Source organism: Watersipora subatra, chromosome 4 (assembly GCF_963576615.1).
Source record: "Watersipora subatra chromosome 4, tzWatSuba1.1, whole genome shotgun sequence".
NCBI lineage: Eukaryota > Metazoa > Bryozoa > Gymnolaemata > Cheilostomatida > Watersiporidae > Watersipora > Watersipora subatra.
Window position 1 is genome coordinate 35,529,793 of NC_088711.1, and position 21,554 is coordinate 35,551,346.

The 21,554-nt window shown below is 33.2% G+C and overlaps 1 protein-coding gene across 1 annotated transcript; it reads right to left on the minus strand.

Annotated features, from left to right (window-relative positions):
* Window positions 1-10: 10 nt before the first annotated feature.
* LOC137394993 (solute carrier family 22 member 4-like) lies at window positions 11-20,828 on the minus strand. Its single transcript, XM_068081777.1, has 10 exons — window positions 20,715-20,828; window positions 19,122-19,230; window positions 14,935-15,057; window positions 12,096-12,285; window positions 10,473-10,605; window positions 8,693-8,793; window positions 5,414-5,548; window positions 2,274-2,324; window positions 545-758; window positions 11-311 (listed from the first exon to the last, which is right to left on the minus strand). The coding sequence occupies exons 1-10, from the start codon at window positions 20,751-20,753 to the stop codon at window positions 99-101; spliced, it is 1,308 nt and encodes a 435-aa protein (XP_067937878.1). The 5' UTR covers window positions 20,754-20,828; the 3' UTR covers window positions 11-98.
* Between the last annotated feature and the right edge of the window lie 726 nt (window positions 20,829-21,554).

Sequence of the window (21,554 nt, forward strand, 5' to 3'; positions counted from 1 at the left end):
CATTTTTATTGCTCAAATACTTTTACATGATGGTAAACACAATATAAATATATAACATCAATAAACGGAACATAGTGGGCATTAAAATAAATATATAATTAGGCCATTTCTATTAGATGCTCAGATGCTACATGGTTCTCTGGCAAACTTTGTTGAGTGATGTCTATAAATGGAGATTCTACGGAAGCTTGAGTTGGAATCTTATCGACTAGAGGAAGTTGAGCAGTTTCAGACATGAAAAGAAAGCTGATGGCACACAAAGCTGAGATAACTCCAAACACAACAAATGGCAGAGGTTCAGCAAACTTGCCCTACAAAAATATAAACACGCCATGATCAGCATTTTTGCAAGGAAACAAAATTACCAGCCTATAAAAACTGCAGTTAGCATTTACAACAAAATGTCTGTTGGAAGGCATAGTAAAGTTACACTACTTGACCTCATCAAACGCTTGGCATGGTGAGTGAATCTCAAATCTTGGGTTCTCCTGGGGCATGAGAAACATTGAGAGACAGACACATAATAGCAATTGCAACAACTCACTAGTAGGACAAGCTGTGGCGCCACAATGCCACCGATACGAGAGGCCATAGAGCAAGAGGCAACTCCAATATTTCTAATCAATGTAGGAAATTTCTCGGCTGAGAAAATAATGACACCTGCCCAGCCTCCAGCAATAGCGGACTTGCCAATGAATGCCATCATTTGAATGGGAAATGTCAAACTTCCCGCATCTACAACAATTATAATGAAAATCCTATACCACAAGCCAGTTACACCAAAAACTCAATCGGTCCCTACACCGCAGTTAAAAAATAAGTGGAAGCAAATTATAGTATAATTTAGGCCCTGCATGTCTTCAGTTTCGATCAGAGCGCTAAGGCTACAGTAATCATTGGAGAGCCGTGTTTCATCAATGGCTCAACCGCATGTTCTTGTAATCAAGTTATTAACTTCGAGAGAAGTAATCATGTCAGGGTTGGCAGAAATATCGATATTTTTCAAAATATCATATCACTGATATATATCATGGTATTTATTGATATTTTTGATATTTATGATATTTTTGAAACAAATGACATATTTGAAAAAAATTTGAAGCTAGGTTGAACTTGTATGGTGTTTACATTGTGATTGATGTATTTTATAGGTTGTATGGGACCAGTCAGCAATGTTTAATACCAAACACTTGACTTATTGTAGGCCTAGTATAATAATAATATTTATAAACACAAAAATTTTTGTCAAACATTAGATTGGAAATCATGACACGAATGCAAAGTGCAAACAATATAGTGCAAATAGTAAAGACACACTATGATAGTCCAAGCATGCTATAATGTCCTACTCTTGTCTAGTTTAGGTATTTGTAAACAAACACCAGCTTGCCAGCTTTCACCACACAGAGACGATTTCTCAACTTGCTGTGAACCAGTCCAAATGATGGAACACACACTCAACACTAGCAGTCAGAGTTATATCATCACATTTGTAGAATTTATACTGAGCCAGAATCGTTTGAAGCTATTCATTGAAAGATTTTTACAGAAAATGATGAGATGAGTTACTCTGTCATCTCAGTGAGTGAGTGTAATGTGCTTACAATTCTGTCTCTGGGTGTCAGATTGTTCAATTCAAAATCATGGATTATGTATGAATTTCAAAGGGTTTTCAGCAGGCTGGTCTCCCAGTAAGGCAATAAAATATAACAGTTTAACATGAGATAATCAGGTTAAGGAGATAGTGCAGGGGTGAAGGAATACAATTTAGATCTGAAAAACTCTTCTCAACTCAAACACTAATTAATTGTTTCAGCCAATGTCACCTTCTTGGTCTGGCTGTCTTTGTTTGTCTGTGTTGGGTAAGCCTAATAGGCCCCTATGCAAGTATTGGATGATTTTAGGTGTTATTTAATGTTTTTAGACTGTTAGCAATAGTTGCAATGTGAAACCGGAATGATAAAATAAATATTTTTCAAAAATATCGATTTTTTTGACCCAAAAATATCAACTCTATCGGCGATATATATCGATGATATATATATCAAGCGATATATATCAAACCAACCCTGAATCATGTCATAAGTTTTCTCTAGTTTGAAAAAATTATTGTAGTCGAGTATGGAGACTCAAGAGACCAGACGAGAGCTTGTTAAATTGCAGTTCCAAACGGTCGCCAGCAATTTACAACGATATCAACAAATAAAAGCTGGACAGTATAAAACGAACAGCGATACTCACATAGTAGCTTAATGAGCATGACAGCGAGCAGCGCGACAGCACCAACTAGAAATAGTATGAACACCGTCCACCTCCTCCCAATCCTGCAATAAATAGTTTCATCTAAGAAATTCAGCATGGGAAATAGTCTCACATGAAGTAATTTGAGTTTTATTTGCACTTCTTACTAAAAATGAAGCATATGCTGAGAGAAGGTTTAAACATAAGAGCCTTTCTCTTTTGATAAACAAACTCACTATATATGAGAACTTTCTTATCCTACCTCAAGGTGCACCTACAGTGCACTTACTTACTTATCCTACCACTAACTCAAAGTACACTTACTATCTTATCCTAACATTAACTCAAGGTACACTTACAGTGCACTTACTGGTCCTACCGCTAACTCAAGGTACACTTACAGTGCACTTACTGGTCCTACCGCTAACTCAAGGTACAATTACAGTGCACTTACTTATCCTACTAATAACTCAAGGTACACTTACAGTGCACTTACTGGTCCTACCGCTAACTCAAGGTACACTTACAGCACACTTACTTATCCTATCGCTAACTCAAAGTACACTTACAGTGCATTTACTGGTCCTACTAATAACTCAAGGTACACTTACAGTGCACTTACTGGTCCTACCGCTAACTCAAGGTAAAATTACAGTGCACTTGCTATCTTATCCTACCGCTAACTCAAGGTACACTTGCAGTGCACTTACTTACTTATCCTACCGCTAACTCAAGGTACACTTACAGTGCACTTACTTACGCTAAATTAAAATAGTTAAATTAGCGCAAGTAATATGCGAGAGAATCAACTTGAATTGTGGATTAATTTGTATGTTTTTAAATTGTATCATTAATCTTTGTCAAATTTCGTATTTTTGCTTAACATAAACTTTATGTTTTAAATAACTTTAAACGTGTATGTTAGAAATTGCTACTTTATACATTTGCACAAATATTTGCTGAAACTTTAAGCTGGCATGTCGAAAAACTGCATGGAGAGCTGATCGCAAACAAGTCGAGGTTTCAGTGTACATAGCTTTTTACGAGCGATGGTTTTATTACATATTGATGCAAATGATATGGCCAATGTAGAAGCTTTGGTATGCATAAGTACAAGAATGCTGTGAGAGTCTACCTAATAAACAGTAAGTTCACGGCAAAGCCGACCTTACACCTTGCTAAAAATAGTGTGATCATATGCTGTATGAGCAAGGATAGTTAAAATAGTGTGATCATATGCTACATGAGCAAGGATAGTTAAAATAGTGTGACGATATGCTACATGAGCAAGGATAGTTAAAATAGTGTGGCCATATGCTACATGAGCAAGAATAGTTAAAATAGTGTGAGCATATGCTACACATGCAAGGATAGTTAAAATAGTGTGATCATATGCTACATGAGCAAGGATAGTTAAAGTAGTGTGATCATATGCTATATGAGCAAGGATAGTTAAAATAGTGTGATCATACGCTATATGAGCAAGAATGGTTAAAATAGTGTGATCATATGCTACATGAGCAAGGATAGTTAAAATAGTGTGATCATATGCTACATGAGCAAGGATAGTTAAAATAGTGTGACGATATGCTACATGAGCAAGGATAGTTAAAATAGTGTGATCATATGCTACATGAGCAAGGATAGTTAAAATAGTGTGATCATATGCTACATGTGCAAGGATAGTTAAAATAGTGTGATCATATGCTACATGAGCAAGGATAGTTAAAATAGTGTGATAATATGCTACATGAGCAAGGATAGTTAAAATAGTGTGATCATATGCTACATGAGCAAAGATAGTTAAAATAGTGTGATCATATGCTACATGAGCAAGGATAGTTAAAATAGTGTGATCATATGCTACATGAGCAAGGATAGTTAAAATAGTGTGATCATATGCTACATGAGCAAGAATGGTTAAAATAGTGTGATCATATGCTACATGAGCAAAGATAGTTAAAATAGTGTGACCATATGCTACATGAGCAAGGATAGTTAAAATAGTGTGATCATACGCTACATGAGCAAGGATAGTTAAAATAGTGTGATCATATGCTACATGAGCAAGGATAGTTAAAATAGTGTGACCATATGCTACATGAGCAAGGATAGTTAAAATAGTGTGATCATATGCTACATGAGCAAGGATAGTTAAATACAGTATGATCATATGCTATATGAGCAAGAAGTGTTAAAATAGTGTGATCATATGCTACATGAGCAAGGATAGTTAAAATAGTGTGATCATATGCTACATGAGCAAGGATAGTTAAAATTAGTGTGATCATATGCTACATGAGCAAGGATAGTTAAAATAGTGTGACCATATGCTACATGAGCAAAGATAGTTAAAATAGTGTGATCATATGCTACATGAGCAAGGATAGTTAAAATTAGTGTGATCATATGCTACATGAGCAAGGATAGTTAAAACAGTGTGATCATATGCTACATGAGCAAGGATAGTTAAAATAATGTGATCATATGCTGTATGACAAGGATGGTTAAAATAATTAGAGAACAGCAGAGGATGTAAGTGCAACAGAAGATGACACTTATGAGGTGAAGGCACATTCTAAGTAAATAGTCCAGGAACAATTTGTGCTTTCTTCTATCTTAAAAGCATCAAACATCTTTAGGCGCAAATGGTTGAGGAGTTGCAAAAATATTTTTTGAACCAGTTCGAAGGCTATATAAAGTACTGTCTGCTATTTTTTTCTACTTCATATGTGCGCGTTTAGTAAAAACAGTGAAACAGCAAAATTTGCTTTAATTATGAAACACAATGATTTGTAGTTTAATTACAACACGCCTGTCAATAGTCTATCAATAGCCTATCAATAGCTGACCAATAGCCTATCAATAGCCTGCCAATTGCCTATCAATAGCTTGTCAATAGCCTATCAATTGCCTGATATTGCAGAAACATTCAAAGAAGTTGTTGTTGTACATTAAAAAGTAACTAGCAAACAAGCCTACCAGTAAGATATCTGATGATTCCCGAACATGTATGTCTTTATTTTGTTGAATCTCACCAGCTTGCATGTAAGTAATACCATTGTCCATCAAACGGTACAAACGCTGCCATTTTCAGAGCTTCACTTGTTTACAGTTTAGCTAGTGATATCTCATTACCTAAATTGATATCTCATTACCTAGATAGGCTCACCTGTTATTGACTGCCAGAACAAAGAATAGCGCTGGAATCTCTATGATACCGGATATGAAACAATTCAGATAAATGTTGCCGGAGAGGTTGGGCAGGTTGTAACTGAGACCGTAATAGACTGAGCTGCCGGCGAACCTGTGAGCATATGAGTCATACTGGTCTCATACTTATTAGTAATAATGTTTCAGATGTCCTACAGGCTACAAACACCAACAAAACACGGCTCTGGTATAGCCAACGTTTTGTTGGCTATACAAAATACAACGTTGACAACGCGTCGACAATACGGTTTGTCGACATCGCATTGCCGATGTATCATTTTGAAACAAACATGTTGGTCTACATTGATAGAAATAAAACTGATGCATCCGTGATTGGCTGAAATGGTTGATTTTTATGATGTCGATTGAGTTTTATTAATTTCCAACGCATGCTTGTTGCGTCCAACATTGGCTTTTGAACACCGATGACAAAAGGTGCTTAAAAACAGCTATTTATATATGGAAGCGATTCTCATTTGTAATATATATACATGAAAGCCACTAGTATAAATTGAAATATTATTTTGGTACACAAATAGTTTTTTTATAGTTTAATTTATGTCATGAACTTTGTCAAGTCAAGTTTTCTGTACTTTGTCATTTTTATTAACGCATGGCGTGTTTTTCAATGCAAATTATCTGTATAAACGCCATAAACTCTATCATAAATCCTAGCTGATCCTGGAGATAATTTTAGAGGGCTACAATGAAATTTAAATTTGGACAGCACTCAGTGGCTATTAGAGACAATAGGAATAAACAATGATTATAGGCAGTGACTATAGATAATGATTATAGACAGTGACTATAGATAATGACTATAGACAGTGACTATAGACAGTGACTATAGACAGTGGCTATAGACAGTGACTATAGACAGTGACTATAGACAATGATTATAAACAGTGACTATAGACAATGATTATAGACAGTGACTATAGACAATGATTATAGACAGTGACTATAGACAATGACTATAGACAGTGACTATAGACAGTGACTATAGACAATGATTATAAACAGTGACTATAGACAATGATTATAGACAGTGACTATAGACAATGACTATAGACAGTGACTATAGACAGTGACTATAGACAGTGGCTATAGACAGTGACTATAGACAGTGACTATAGACAATGATTATAAACAGTGACTATAGACAATGATTATAGACAGTGACTATAGACAATGATTATAGACAGTGACTATAGACAATGACTATAGACAGTGACTATAGACAGTGACTATAGACAATGATTATAAACAGTGACTATAGACAATGATTATAGACAGTGACTATAGACAATGACTATAGACAGTGACTATAGACAGTGACTATAGACAGTGACTATAGACAGTGACTATAGACAATGATTATAAACAGTGACTATAGACAATGATTATAGACAGTGACTATAGACAATGACTATAGTCAATGACTATAGTCAATAACTCACCATGCGACTCAAAGTATTTTGCATTAGTATTTCAACTTTTTTAATGTCAAACATGCTGCTACTCTAAATTTGGATTTGTCCACCCATAGCCACATGCGGCTGCAGACGCTTTTAGGTAAGCCCATTTAAATTGATAAAGTAAGGTACTACAATCACATAGCACAGTGTTATCATCGGTGAATGCTAATCTAGAGACTATTCTGACGATGCGAACATTTCATATCAGCTAAAAATTACTTTTTTAAATAATTTATTACCGTCAGTCGATTTCGAACTTATGATAAAAACATACTTCAAGAAACAGGCCAAAACCTTAGCAAGTTAATATCATCAGGCGTAAGACGTCTGTTATCTCTCATATAAAAATGATATTTGTATGTTAGGTAATCCTTTCACCAGACGTTAATAAGGAGAAAACAGGGCACCTTCATTCATATTTCGTCAATCAGTAAATTTTGGTAAAACTTTTTCTAATTGAGTCAAAAAGCAACTAAAATGCAATATAGATGTATTTGTACAAAGGGATGTATTTGTACAAAGGGATGTATTTGTACAAAGGGATGTATTTGTACAAAGGGATGTATTTGTACAAAGGGATGTATTTGTACAAAGGGATGTATTTGTACAAAGGGATGTATTTGTACAAAGGGATGTATTTGTACAAAGGGATGTATTTGTACAAAGGGATGTATTTGTACAAAGGGATGTATTTGTACAAAGGGATGTATTTGTACAAAGGGATGTATTTGTACAAAGGGATGTATTTGTACAAAGGGATGTATTTGTACAAAGGGATGTATTTGTACAAAGGGATGTATTTGTACAACGGGATGTATTTGTACAAAGGGATGTATTTGTACAAAGGGATGTATTTGTACAAAGGGATGTATTTGTACAAAGGGATGTATTTGTACAAAGGGATGTATTTGTACAAAGGGATGTATTTGTACAAAGGGATGTATTTGTACAAAGGGATGTATTTGTACAAAGGGATCGTCCGATAATTTTTTAAAGTCAATTTTTGTTGCAATTATATCAGTTAATATTGTGATAAGGAAAGTTACTCTTTGCCGGATGCCATTTAAACAGAACTAGTTTTTCTTCTGAACATCAAATTTGGCCATAGTGACTGCTTCCAGAATATAGTTACGTCCAAAAACTGATAAATTGTTTGATACTTTGACGTTTATGAAAAATGGTTTAAAAAATTGGTTATGCCAGCGACATAAATCGACATATTCCGCTTGTTAAAGAGCTAAATTTATTTTCCCAAAATTCTGACTGACTAGTCGACAAACAGAGGGCCACCTCTAATAGAACGACGATATAGCGGGAGGGTGAACAATGCTGCACAGTGACGTTAAATAGAGGTTTAACTGAACTTGTTTAGTAAAACAAACTGCCAAACTTTTGGGAAAAATTAAGAAGGTTACTGAGGTGAGGCAAGGGTTTCTCCGGCCAAGGTTCACATAATAATCTTGCTAATGCTAGAGGAGCTACAGAAGAGGTGGGCCCTAATTAGCCTAAACCTGAGTTAAAGTCAAGGCCATAAATAAGCTAAGGCAAGTATAGTACTTTGACGGTTGCTGTTTGAATGTTAAGCCACCATACAAAAATCGCAGTATTATGGGTGACAATCAAAGGCTGTGTGGTCACATGACTGGTCATGTGACAAAGACTAACCTTCAGCTAGCACACATCAATAATATCTGGAGATATATGTGCTCATGTAGCTGGCCATTCCTGGGCACACACCATCTTCTAGTCTGATAACTCACCAGCCAAACATGCAGGTAAATGTTATGATAGCAGACTCGCGGCTCTGACACAGATTCCAGTAGCTAAAACTCTTCTCCTGGTCTAGGAGCTCCTTCTCTGTCTAAAGAAATGAGCAAAAACGAATACAAAAATGGCAGAAAAATGAAACCGAGCTGATTATTAAGATAATACCAGTTCAGAAGAAGCAGCCTTTGTGACCTCCTTATTAATATACACGTATACACGTATTCATATGCAGTGATCCTCGCTACTTCGCGGCTCACCTTTCGCAGTTTCAGTAATTCGTGATTAAACAAGGTTCATTAACAAATGAAAAATAAAAGACAACTTGAAAACATTAAAAAAATTAAAAAGCATAAATATTCATACATAGAATACATTTACGATCATGTGACTTCCTTCTCACAATGAACCCAGTTAATCACAAGTACGAATATTCAGGGCAGATGAAGTCCAAATTACACCCGTACTATGTACAACTGTATTTTCTGGCTCAAAATACTGGGCCTGAAGTCGGAATACAAACTGAAAGTCAATCAAGATAACTTCAATTTACTCACTTAGTATATAGGAAATAAATAAGATATGTTTAGAAAGCAGTTTAAGTGTTCTGATGTAAAAACTTGGCTCATACATATACTTAGGAAAATTAATTTTTATTTCGTTATAAGTGAGGGATTACTGTACCGATAGGACATTTTTAATACTCTACACACCAACTCTCTAATTTCCTTACCAGCTAAAGCTGATGAAAGTCAAAAAGAGCCAAATCGTTGAAATGTTTCTAAGCACATCCCTTCAACTAGGCGTGTCTAATGTATATGTCTATGTATATCTATGTATATATGTATATATCTAATGTATAAAGTATATCATCCAGACCTCTCTGGCAATATACATTGTAATAATAGCTATGTAGCATTAACCTTGATGTTGTCCCGGATTTTTTCATTTTCAGTCTGGTAGCTGGCAGCATGCGGGTATATTTTACATGCAAATTGCTTCACTGCTTTTATAACAACAATACATAAATGGAAGAGTAATACATAAATGGAAGAGTAATACATAAATGGAAGAGTAATACATAAATGGAAGAGTAATACATAAATGGAAGAGTAATACATAAATGGAAGAGTAATACATAAATGGAAGAGTAATACATAAATGGAAGAGTAATACATAAATGGAAGAGTAATACATAAATGGAAGAGTAATACATAAATGGAAGAGTAATACATAAATGGAAGAGTAATACATAAATGGAAGAGTAATACATAAATGGAAGAGTAATACATAAATGGAAGAGTAATACATAAATGGAAGAGTAATACATAAATGGAAGAGTAATACATAAATGGAAGAGTAATACATAAATGGAAGAGTAATACATAAATGGAAGAGTAATACATAAATGGAAGAGTAATACATAAATGGAAGAGTAATACATAAATGGAAGAGTAATACATAAATGGAAGAGTAATACATAAATGGAAGAGTAATACATAAATGGAAGAGTAATACATAAATGGAAGAGTAATACATAAATGGAAGAGTAATACATAAATGGAAGAGTAATACATAAATGGAAGAGTAATACATAAATGGAAGAGTAATACATAAATGGAAGAGTAATACATAAATGGAAGAGTAATACATAAATGGAAGAGTAATACATAAATGGAAGAGTAATACATAAATGGAAGAGTAATACATAAATGGAAGAGTAATACATAAATGGAAGAGTAATTTTCAGCACAAGATAATAATAATAATAACAACCTGTGCGAAAGATCTCAATAGCTTCATGTCTGGACAACTCCGCCCATTTCTTTTGGATATCTGAATGAGTATAGCCTCAGCTTCTTGATATCGACCCCTAGTGACGAGCCATCTGCAGCTTTCAGGTAAAAACCTAAACCATACATAGACTAACAATGCGAGCTACAGTGACAAGACTTCACTAAACGCGCAGAAAAAAATGGGCCCATGTTTTTGTCATGAATATTTCGTTGTCCAAGAATAATATGATATAAGTGTACACAATCTATAATTTCATAGAGAGATGTGTGACAACCAAGCGCTCGCCACCCCTCCCACCTTTACAAAACTTTGCTATGTTGGATTAGCCTCATTTTCTTATCTCAAGTCAACTTCAAGTTGCACAAGATTCTACAAGATTGCCCAAATCCAACAGAGGTTACGCTTATTGATTTACAGAAAAAAATCGTTTTTAAATAATGGTTGAGCAAAGCGGTTTGGCATTGTGTTTATTATAATCTAATTAAACAAAAACAAATTTTAATAAAAGTAATTCGTTGCTGCATCTATGGTAGCTATATGGTAGCTCTATGGTAGCTATATGGTAGCTATATGGTAGCTCTATGGTAGCTATAAAATGCAGTAGTGTAGTAGTACTGAAATATACTTTTTTACGGTTTTTATTGTGCCCGAGGTGTGGGTATATCATAGTCACATAATGCTTCATGCGTTTTCATTTTGATTACTATAACATTAAAAACTTAGACGGAAAGCTCTCTCAGCCAGCATTTTTCTGACTAGCGCCAGCCTTATCCCTGCCAACAAAAACACATTTGCAGGGCCTTTAGCGATGAAAGCATACAAACCTCATGATATCCACAAGATGTACTGAACTAAATAATGAACAAAAGCTGAAACGGATTTGTGACCATTTCTTGTAGATTCATTTCTATCTTAATGTTATCCCAACTGTTTCATTTGTTGAGTAATTAAACAATGAAATATTTTTAACATTCGTTTCATCTCATTACAAAATCCTTTTTTTAAGACTAGAGAGCAAATGAAACTATCACACACCCTCGTATATTTATCAAAGGTTTAAACCCAAAGGATCTCAGATCTGAGAGAGTGTCAGCAGCTGAGCAGTCAAACTGATCACACCTTAAGTCTGCAAAGATTTTAAATTTTTACTAGTGAGTTCTAAACTGATTCCCATGCATTTTTTTTAGAATTGTGAGTAATATTCAAGTGTTTGGTGTCAGCGAGTCAAATGTGACCAATCAAACAGGAGAGACATTTATGTAGAGTATTGAGTTCAAGATGTAAACCAGTGGCCTTTTAAATTGCTTTCCACAATAACTCTTCAACATTTAGAATATTGCCAATGTCTTAGTGCAATTTTGTCATTTAAAAAAAGAAGACAACTTGAAATTACAAAAAAGCAAAAACTAAGCAGGAAATACTGGCACCAGTAGTCTAGTGCCAGTATGATACAAATACTTGCAGTTTTATGAAAACATACCAAAATGACAATTATAGGCATTTGAATAAAATTCCTAAATCTTTAGTTTATGAACCGCAATCTCTTTAATTTTTCAATTTTTCTAATCAAAATTATATAAAATTATTTTTTTGGATACATACCACGATGACACGAGAATAGGAATGCCGGCTATGCTGATGGCTAAACAGAGGTAGGTCCAGTCTCTTATGAGAAATGCAAAGAGTGGGAGCGTTGCGACACCAATAGCCCATGTTCCCACACAACCACAAAGAGTGCGCCACTGCTTCCCCACATACTCAACAGGAAGTAGGAGGTTAACTATGAGCAAACCTTCAACAAAGAATGATAGAAAAAGTTAATGATCCACTGATGCAAACATAGCACTAACAACACATGCACGTGTTTCTAAAAATATTCAGCAAAAGTAAATAATATTAAAACATTTATTCCACATCCTTAAATTATCTAAGTGCATCAACTATCTATCAGTAATAAATGATCAGATTAACTTTTGCATAACGCACAGCCGTATTAGGAGTTGTTTGTTAACTTCTGAGAAGTACCCAAGAGGGGACAACTGCGAACATAGAGCACAAAAATCAAATAACTATTTTTCTGACTGCCAAGCTTAAATACACGTAGTGCAAAGTATATGTACAATTAATCTTTTTTAAAGAAAGCTTTTATATCAAAGACCTACAGAATAAGTGACAAATAAAATGTCAATCGCTAACACCAGCAGGTTAAACCAACTAACTCCTTCTTTCAAGCTAGTTCGAACGTAGTTCCTTTGTTAACTGGCTAAAACTTCCTACCAAATCGTCGCACTCACCATAAGCTTTTGGTTGAGTCTAATAGAAGTCAGGGAGAAACCAAAATAACCCGACAGAAAATTGTTACATTTTTATAACCGGTCATGAACTGAAACAGAGTTCACATCTTTCTGATGTAGGAGCACTGAATGGTGATTAAAACCTAACAGAGACCAGCTTCAGGCTGACTGCTTAAATATAAGCTATCTAATGAGATGACAACTCTTCATTTCAGCGTATTAATGTATAGAACTGACGCTATTTGTGCAAATGCAGTAGGTCTTGTGTAATTACCTTAAGACCTTTGTGCATTAAGCACTAATTTTTTATATCAAAAAGCTAAGGCAGTTGAATTATAGAGAAGACAACTAGAGAATTTATTCATATTTATATACATTAAATCTCAGCGTTTTTCTGTCGTCTGTTGTTCGTCTGTCCAGTTATAGCAATCAAATAATAGCAACGAAAAATCACCTTTGCACTGAAAATGAACTCTTAAAATATCAATCGCAAGTCTACTAACAAGCGCACACAACCACAAGGCTAAGTAGTTTTATCACTTCCATCACTCTTACCACATGTACTTTATATCCTTTTCGTGATTGCATGCGCTAGATGTGCACTTTTTATTATTAATGTTACCTTTTGCATTGATCAAAAAATTGTTTAATCGCTAAATTTTTACTATTACGTATTTTAAAAATTTTTTAATTTTCAAATGCGCTGTTTCAATTTCAAATGCCCCGTCACACTCATATTTCCGACATTGGTAAATCTTTAAATGCTTTTTAAGCAGGAATTGCCTCTACATTCTTTCTTCGTTCGGTCAGACAAAGTATCATACAAAAAATGTTTAATACAGTAGACGCTCCTACAACGTAAATAATCCATTCCAGCAACATTTATGTTATAGGGATTTTATGTTATAAGAACAATACAATACATGAAAATTGCCTAATCCATTCCAAAATCTTTTCAAACTCATCTTGGGGCATACAAAAAGGAAAAACTTGACTTAACATTTTTAATTTGTAGGCTGTACCGTAACTGCAGCATTATTAGTTTGCATCGACAACTTTTCTCCTTTTTATGATCAATCTCACTGGTTTTAAAGACCATTATTGCAGTAGTTCTACAACAACTTGATGGGGAGCATCTTTGACGTTCATCTACAACGATTTGTCTATTTTTCTAAACAGCACTCTGTAAAGAGTGCAGCTTAGAAAAGCGTTTTAAGTGCACACTGCAAAGTAAAACTAGATACAAATATTGCACAGGTCGACAACAAAACATTTTACAAAAAGTGATACTACCTGTTCATCGTCTACCTGTATCCAAGGGTCAAGGTTAAGATAAAAGAGAACTTTCGACGATACTCCAACTCGTGACATTTGGATTGGTGGACCGATGCTGTAACACCTGCACCTATCGATCGCCTAAGTTTTTATGAGCAAACAGAAAATAGGGTTGCTGCAAATACAAGCAACTACCCTATTCTCTGTTTTGTTGACGCATCTGGTGATCTATCACGACGACTGAGATTGTTGCAAAAGTTGTATATATAATAGGTATAACACTATACGTACGTCATTTTTTCTTTCGCAAGTGCGGCAAGATAGATTAACGTTTAAATTGATTTTGAGAACTCGCCCGACTTGGCACTCTACATTATATGGGATTTTTTATGTAGTAGGAAGCAAACGTGTCATATAATTTTTAATGTTATCTGGAATTTACGTTATAGAAGGTATACGTTATAGGAGTGTCTACTGTATCTCATTTTTATGTTCGTACTAGTATCAAGAGTTACCAGTATTGTCCATCTAAACTTTGAATATAACGAGCATGCAGACAGACAAACTGACAAACATTGCGATTTACATATTTAGGTTATCATTACAAGCAATATTTTGTGCTCTGCCTTTTATAACTATTCTCATTACATAGCATTCAGATTTAATTTTCCATTATTTATATTCAATAAAAATTTATTACATCTCGCGGAGTGACGCATTACCAAGTCTGAAATAAGTTTATTTGAACTTGTAAGCTGAAAGCTATTGACTGGACACAGAGTATTAAGATATCCACTATCCTACAATGCTGACATATTTACCTCCATGTATGATTTCAACTAAGAGAAAGGAGGCTGCTAGAGATAACACACCTGCAATACAGGCTCCAACGAGGAAACGGATTGCAGCGTAAAGCTGCCAGGAGCTGGCGAAACCTGAAGCAGCATTTGAGACAAGGAGTAGCGCATATGTGATGAGCAACACTTTTCGTCTCCCTAGAATATTTATGACAGACCTCAATATAATGAATTGACTAGAAACTGTATAAAAAAAAGACCATTTCACAATTCAAAACACATCCAGCCTTCGCTGTTGTGAATTCGTTACGGCATAAAGCATAAACTGGCTATAATGTAGACTAGCTATAATATAGATTAGCTATAATATGGACTAGCTATAATATAGACTAGCTATCATATAGACTAGTTATAATATAGACTAGCTATAATATAGACTAGCTATAGTATAGACTAGCTATCATATAGACTAGCTATAATATAGACTAGCTATCATATAGACTAGCTATAATATAGACTATCTATAATATAGACTAGCTATAATATAGACTAGTTATCGTATAGACTAGCTATAATATAGACTAGCTATCATAAAGACTAGCTATCTTATAGACTAGCTATCTTATAGACTAGCTATCATATAGACTAGCTGTAATATAAACTCGCTATAATATAGACTAGCTATCATATAGACTAGTTATAATATAGACTAGCTATCATATAGACTAGCAATAATATAGACTAGTTATAATATAGAATTACTATCATATAGACTAGCTATAATATAGACTAGCTAACGTATAGACTAGCTATAATATAGACTAGCTATAATATAGAATTACTATCATATAGACTAGCTATAATATAGACTAGCTATAATATAGACTAGTTATCATATAGACTAGTTATCGTATAGACTAGCAATAATATAGACTAGCTATAATATAGAATTACTATCATATAGACTAGCTATCATATAAACTAGCTATAATATAGACTAGCTATCATATAGACTAGCTATAATATAGACTAGCTATAGTATAGACTAGCTATCATATAGACTAGCTATAATATAGACTAGCTATCATATAGACTAGCTATAATATAGACTATCTATAATATAGACTAGCTATAATATAGACTAGTTATCGTATAGACTAGCTATAATATAGACTAGCTATCATAAAGACTAGCTATCTTATAGACTAGCTATCTTATAGACTAGCTATCATATAGACTAGCTGTAATATAAACTCGCTATAATATAGACTAGCTATCATATAGACTAGTTATAATATAGACTAGCTATCATATAGACTAGCAATAATATAGACTAGTTATAATATAGAATTACTATCATATAGACTAGCTATAATATAGACTAGCTAACGTATAGACTAGCTATAATATAGACTAGCTATAATATAGAATTACTATCATATAGACTAGCTATAATATAGACTAGCTATAATATAGACTAGTTATCATATAGACTAGTTATCGTATAGACTAGCAATAATATAGACTAGCTATAATATAGAATTACTATCATATAGACTAGCTATCATATAAACTAGCTATAATATAGACTAGCTATCATATAGACTAGCTATAATATAGACTAGCTATAATATAGACTAGCTATAATATAGACTAGCTATAATATAGACTAGCTATCATATAGACTAGTTATTATATAGACTAGCTATAATATAGACTAGCTATCATATAGACTAGCTATAATATAGACTAGCTATAATATAGACTAGCTATAATGTAGACTAGCTATCATATAGACTAGCTATAATATAGAATTACTATCATATAGACTAGCTATCATATAGACTAGCTATAATACAAACAAGCTATAATATAGACTAGCTATAATATAGACTAGCTATCATATAGACTAGCTATAATATAGACTAGCTATCATATAGACTAGTTATAATATAGACTAGCTATCATATAGACTAGCAATAATATAGACTAGTTATAATATAGAATTACTATCATATAGACTAGCTATAATATAGACTAGCTAACATATAGACTAGCTATAATATAGACTAGCTATAATATAGAATTACTATCATATAGACTAGCTATAATATAGACTAGCTATAATATAGACTAGTTATCATATAGACTAGTTATCGTATAGACTAGCAATAATATAGACTAGCTATAATATAGAATTACTATCATATAGACTAGCTATCATATAAACTAGCTATAATATAGACTAGCTATCATATAGACTAGCTATAATATAGACTAGCTATAATATAGACTAGCTATAATATAGACTAGCTATCATATAGACTAGTTATTATATAGACTAGCTATAATATAGACTAGCTATCATATAGACTAGCTATAATATAGACTAGCTATAATATAGACTAGCTATAATGTAGACTAGCTATCATATAGACTAGCTATAATATAGACTAGCTATAATATAGAATTACTATCATATAGACTAGCTATCATATAGACTAGCTATAATATAGAATAGCTATCATATAGACTAGCTATAATATAGACTATCTATAATATAGACTAGCTATAATATAGACTAGTTATCGTATAGACTAACTATAATATAGACTAGCTATCATAAAGACTAGCTATCTTATAGACTAGCTATCTTATAGACTAGCTATCATATAGACTAGCTGTAATATAAACTCGCTATAATATAGACTAGCTATCATATAGACTAGTTATAATATAGACTAGCTATCATATAGACTAGCAATAATATAGACTAGCTATAATATAGAATTACTATCATATAGACTAGCTATAATATAGACTAGCTAACATATAGACTAGCTATAATATAGACTAGCTATAATATAGAATTACTATCATATAGACTAGCTATAGTATAGACTAGCTATAATATAGACTAGTTATCATATAGACTAGTTATCGTATAGACTAGCAATAACATAGACTAGCTATAATATAGAATTACTATCATATAGACTAGCTATCATATAAAATAGCTATAATATAGACTAGCTATCATATAGACTAGCTATAATATAGACTAGCTATAATATAGACTAGCTATCATATAGACTAGTTATCATATAGACTAGCTATAATATAGACTAGCTATCATATAGACTAGCTATAATATAGACTAGCTATAATATAGACTAGCTATAATATAGACTAGCTATCATATAGACTAGCTATAAGATAGACTAGCTATAATATAGAATTACTATCATATAGACTAGCTATCATATAGACTAGCTATAATACAAACAAGCTATAATATAGACTAGCTATAATATAGACTAGCTATCATATAGACTAGCTATAATATAGACTAGCTATCATATAGACTAGGTATAATATAGACTAGCTATAATATAGACTAGCTATCATATAGACTAGTTATCATATAGACTAGCTATAATATAGACTAGCTATCATATAGACTAGCTATAATATAGACTAGCTATAATATAGACTAGCTATAATATAGACTAGCTATCATATAGACTAGCTATAAGATAGACTAGCTATAATATAGAATTACTATCATATAGACTAGCTATAATATAGACTAGTTATAATATAGACTAGCTATAATATAGACTAGCTATAATATAGACTAGCTATCATATAGACTAGTTACCATAGGTATATCCATGCAAGTAAATAAATACCAAGATATAAGTACCAAAACTTGAGTACATGATACCTATGATATATGATATAAACACCAAGTGCCTACGATATTAGCAATGATTACATCTGATGTTAACAGTAAGTGCCTATAATATGAACAGTAAGTACCTATAATATGAGCAGTAAGTATCTATAATATGAGCAGTAAGTACCTATAATATGAGCAGTAAGTACCTATAATATGAACAGTAAGTACCTATAATATGAACAGTAAGTACCTATAATATGAACAGTAAGTACCTATAATATGAACAGTAAGTACCTATAATATGAACAGTAAGTACCTATAATATGAACAGTAAGTACCTATAATATGAACAGTAAGTACATATAACATGAACAGTAAGTACCTATAATATGAACAGTAAGTACCTATAATATGAACAGTAAGTACCTATAATATGAACAGTAAGTAACTATAATATGAACAGTAAGTACCTATAATATGAGCAGTAAGTACCTATAATATGAACAGTAAGTACCTATAATATGAACAGTAAGTACCTATAATATGAACAGTAAGTACCTATAATATGAACAGTAAGTACCTATAATATCTCCAAGCTGACCAAAGACGGCAGCCCCAGCGAGCAGACCAATCATCTGTATGGTAGTAACGAGGCTGCTTATATACTCCTTGTCACACACCAGATCAAACTGCAAAGAGAGTAGCGGCCTTAGAAGAACTTCATCTCATATTTTATGTGATTTTGCGGAAATGTGGTTAGAGGAAACCGGCAATACAAGCTGTTCCTATAACAGATAGACCTACACAACATAACAGCAGACATTTAATGCTGCATGTCTGCATTAGCCACTCACAAGATAAGATTTTATAGCCAGATGTTACGATAAATAATGTTCACAGGAATCCTTGTAGAGCGCTTTAGCGGTGAACCCATTACAATGCCATGAGAATGTGTGTTTTCAAATTTCATTCACTAGAAGAGAACATGTTATATTTTTAAATAGAAAAGTCAACCTGCTATCCTATATATTACAAGACACTGTGTTGGACTTATTAGCACTAGACTAGTCATTATTTTCCATTGCATTGATGTTAGTGCTCACCCTTATAGAATGTGTTCCAACTAGAAGCCTGTACACTACTCCGTACACAGGTCTCTCTTATATAGAAGGTGCTGCAGGCTACAGAACCAGCGGATTGTACAAGCTAGTAGTCTGACTAAATCATTGTCTTCTGCGTCATAAGATATTGTGTGGAGAGTGAAAAAACCCATATAGTAGTCATTTACTATCAGAAAGAAAAATGATATATTGACACAATAGAACGGTGGCATAATTACAGAGAGTATTACAGGACCACCTAAGAATCTGCTATCAAGACTGAGTACCATACTGTTGTGAACATTATGATATATATATATATATATATATATATATATATATATATATATATATACATACATACATGATATATAGTTTATGACATACATAGAGCACAGTCCAAGCTTAAGTAAGCACATACACCAGAACGAATTTCTAACATATGATATATGAAGTTTTTCAAAATGCTCCGGTTTCTTTAAACAAAAAGGTTTGTTAAAATTCAAAGTAAAGCATAAAAAATATAAAAACGATTTTAAATATGTAAACTAAAATAATTTAAACGTCACCCAATTTAGGTTAAAGTAATCCATTGCTGTATCGCTATCATGACTTGAATGTATTACACTACGCTTAGCTGAGACTCCACTTGTTTGTCTTTACAGTAAACTAACTATGAAACATATTTTTATTGATTAGTCTGTGATTATTTGCATCATTTGCTATTTTACATAGATTTGAATCGCATTTGTTTTAATTTTATGTGTAATTACATAAAATTACTATAGCACTTAGTAAGGAGGTATTGGTGGCAGTTTGTTGACTGTAGAACAAATTAAACTAATTACAGGCTGCTATAATGGAAATATTTGCTTCATGATACAATGGTGTATGCAAATGAAGCCAATCTTGTAACAGATTTTCTCCACATGCAGCGGTTTATCTGGGTCTATAAAATGCATTAGAACAAGGAAAAACAATTAAAAAAAAATCCAGATAAATAAAACCTCAACTGCACGAACTACGATCTTACTTGAGATTAGCCAAGTTCAATACGTGGAATACCAACGCACCTGAGATACTATCGATGTGAAGGAGTCATCATACCACATCCTCTCACACCTTGTCTCATTCTGACTGCACTGTTTATAAGCTCTGATAGTATAGTTGTCTCCCGCACTGTACTCTGAATCTGAAGAATCAAATAGCTATGTGTAAATATAAGCAAAACAGCTGATGAGAAATATTGTTACATCGAGATTTAGCAGTTACAACAGCTATGGAACATCCTAGGACCGTAAACCACATGGTAAATTACCAAAACTAACCAAGACATCCAAGATCTGATATATACAACTGTTAAGTGTACATGTTACTTATATTCTTAGTGTAGTGAAATACTAAAAATGTTAACATTACTGTTTTCCTAGAGTAAATATATAAATAACATACTGAACAGTTTTAAAGTTAGTTGCTATAGTTATATATTCATGTCATAGGCTGTTAATTGAACTGACTCAATGTCTACTTCAACTCAATGTTGACCTGCTGACTTGTACCTTCACTTTCTTAAAATACCAGAATGATACAGTTCATATGATTCATCTGAGAACTCAGATAATATCTCATGAGTAATATCATTTCTACATTTGATGAATGGTTTACAGCAACTGGGTTTACTCTGCAGATTAATTTATCTATTAACTTGAAATGGACTATTTCATAACTAACTACAAGTAAAAACAGGGTTGACCTTTAAGCATTTTAAGATTAATTTAGCAAGGTACTCCATGCTGGCGGCATTCATATCACAGAATCTCCAATGAACAAATGATACAATATTTAATTATTTTTTTAAAAGAAGTTAAGAGTGAGTCTTCCAGCCCAATAGAAACTATACAACAATAGTGATT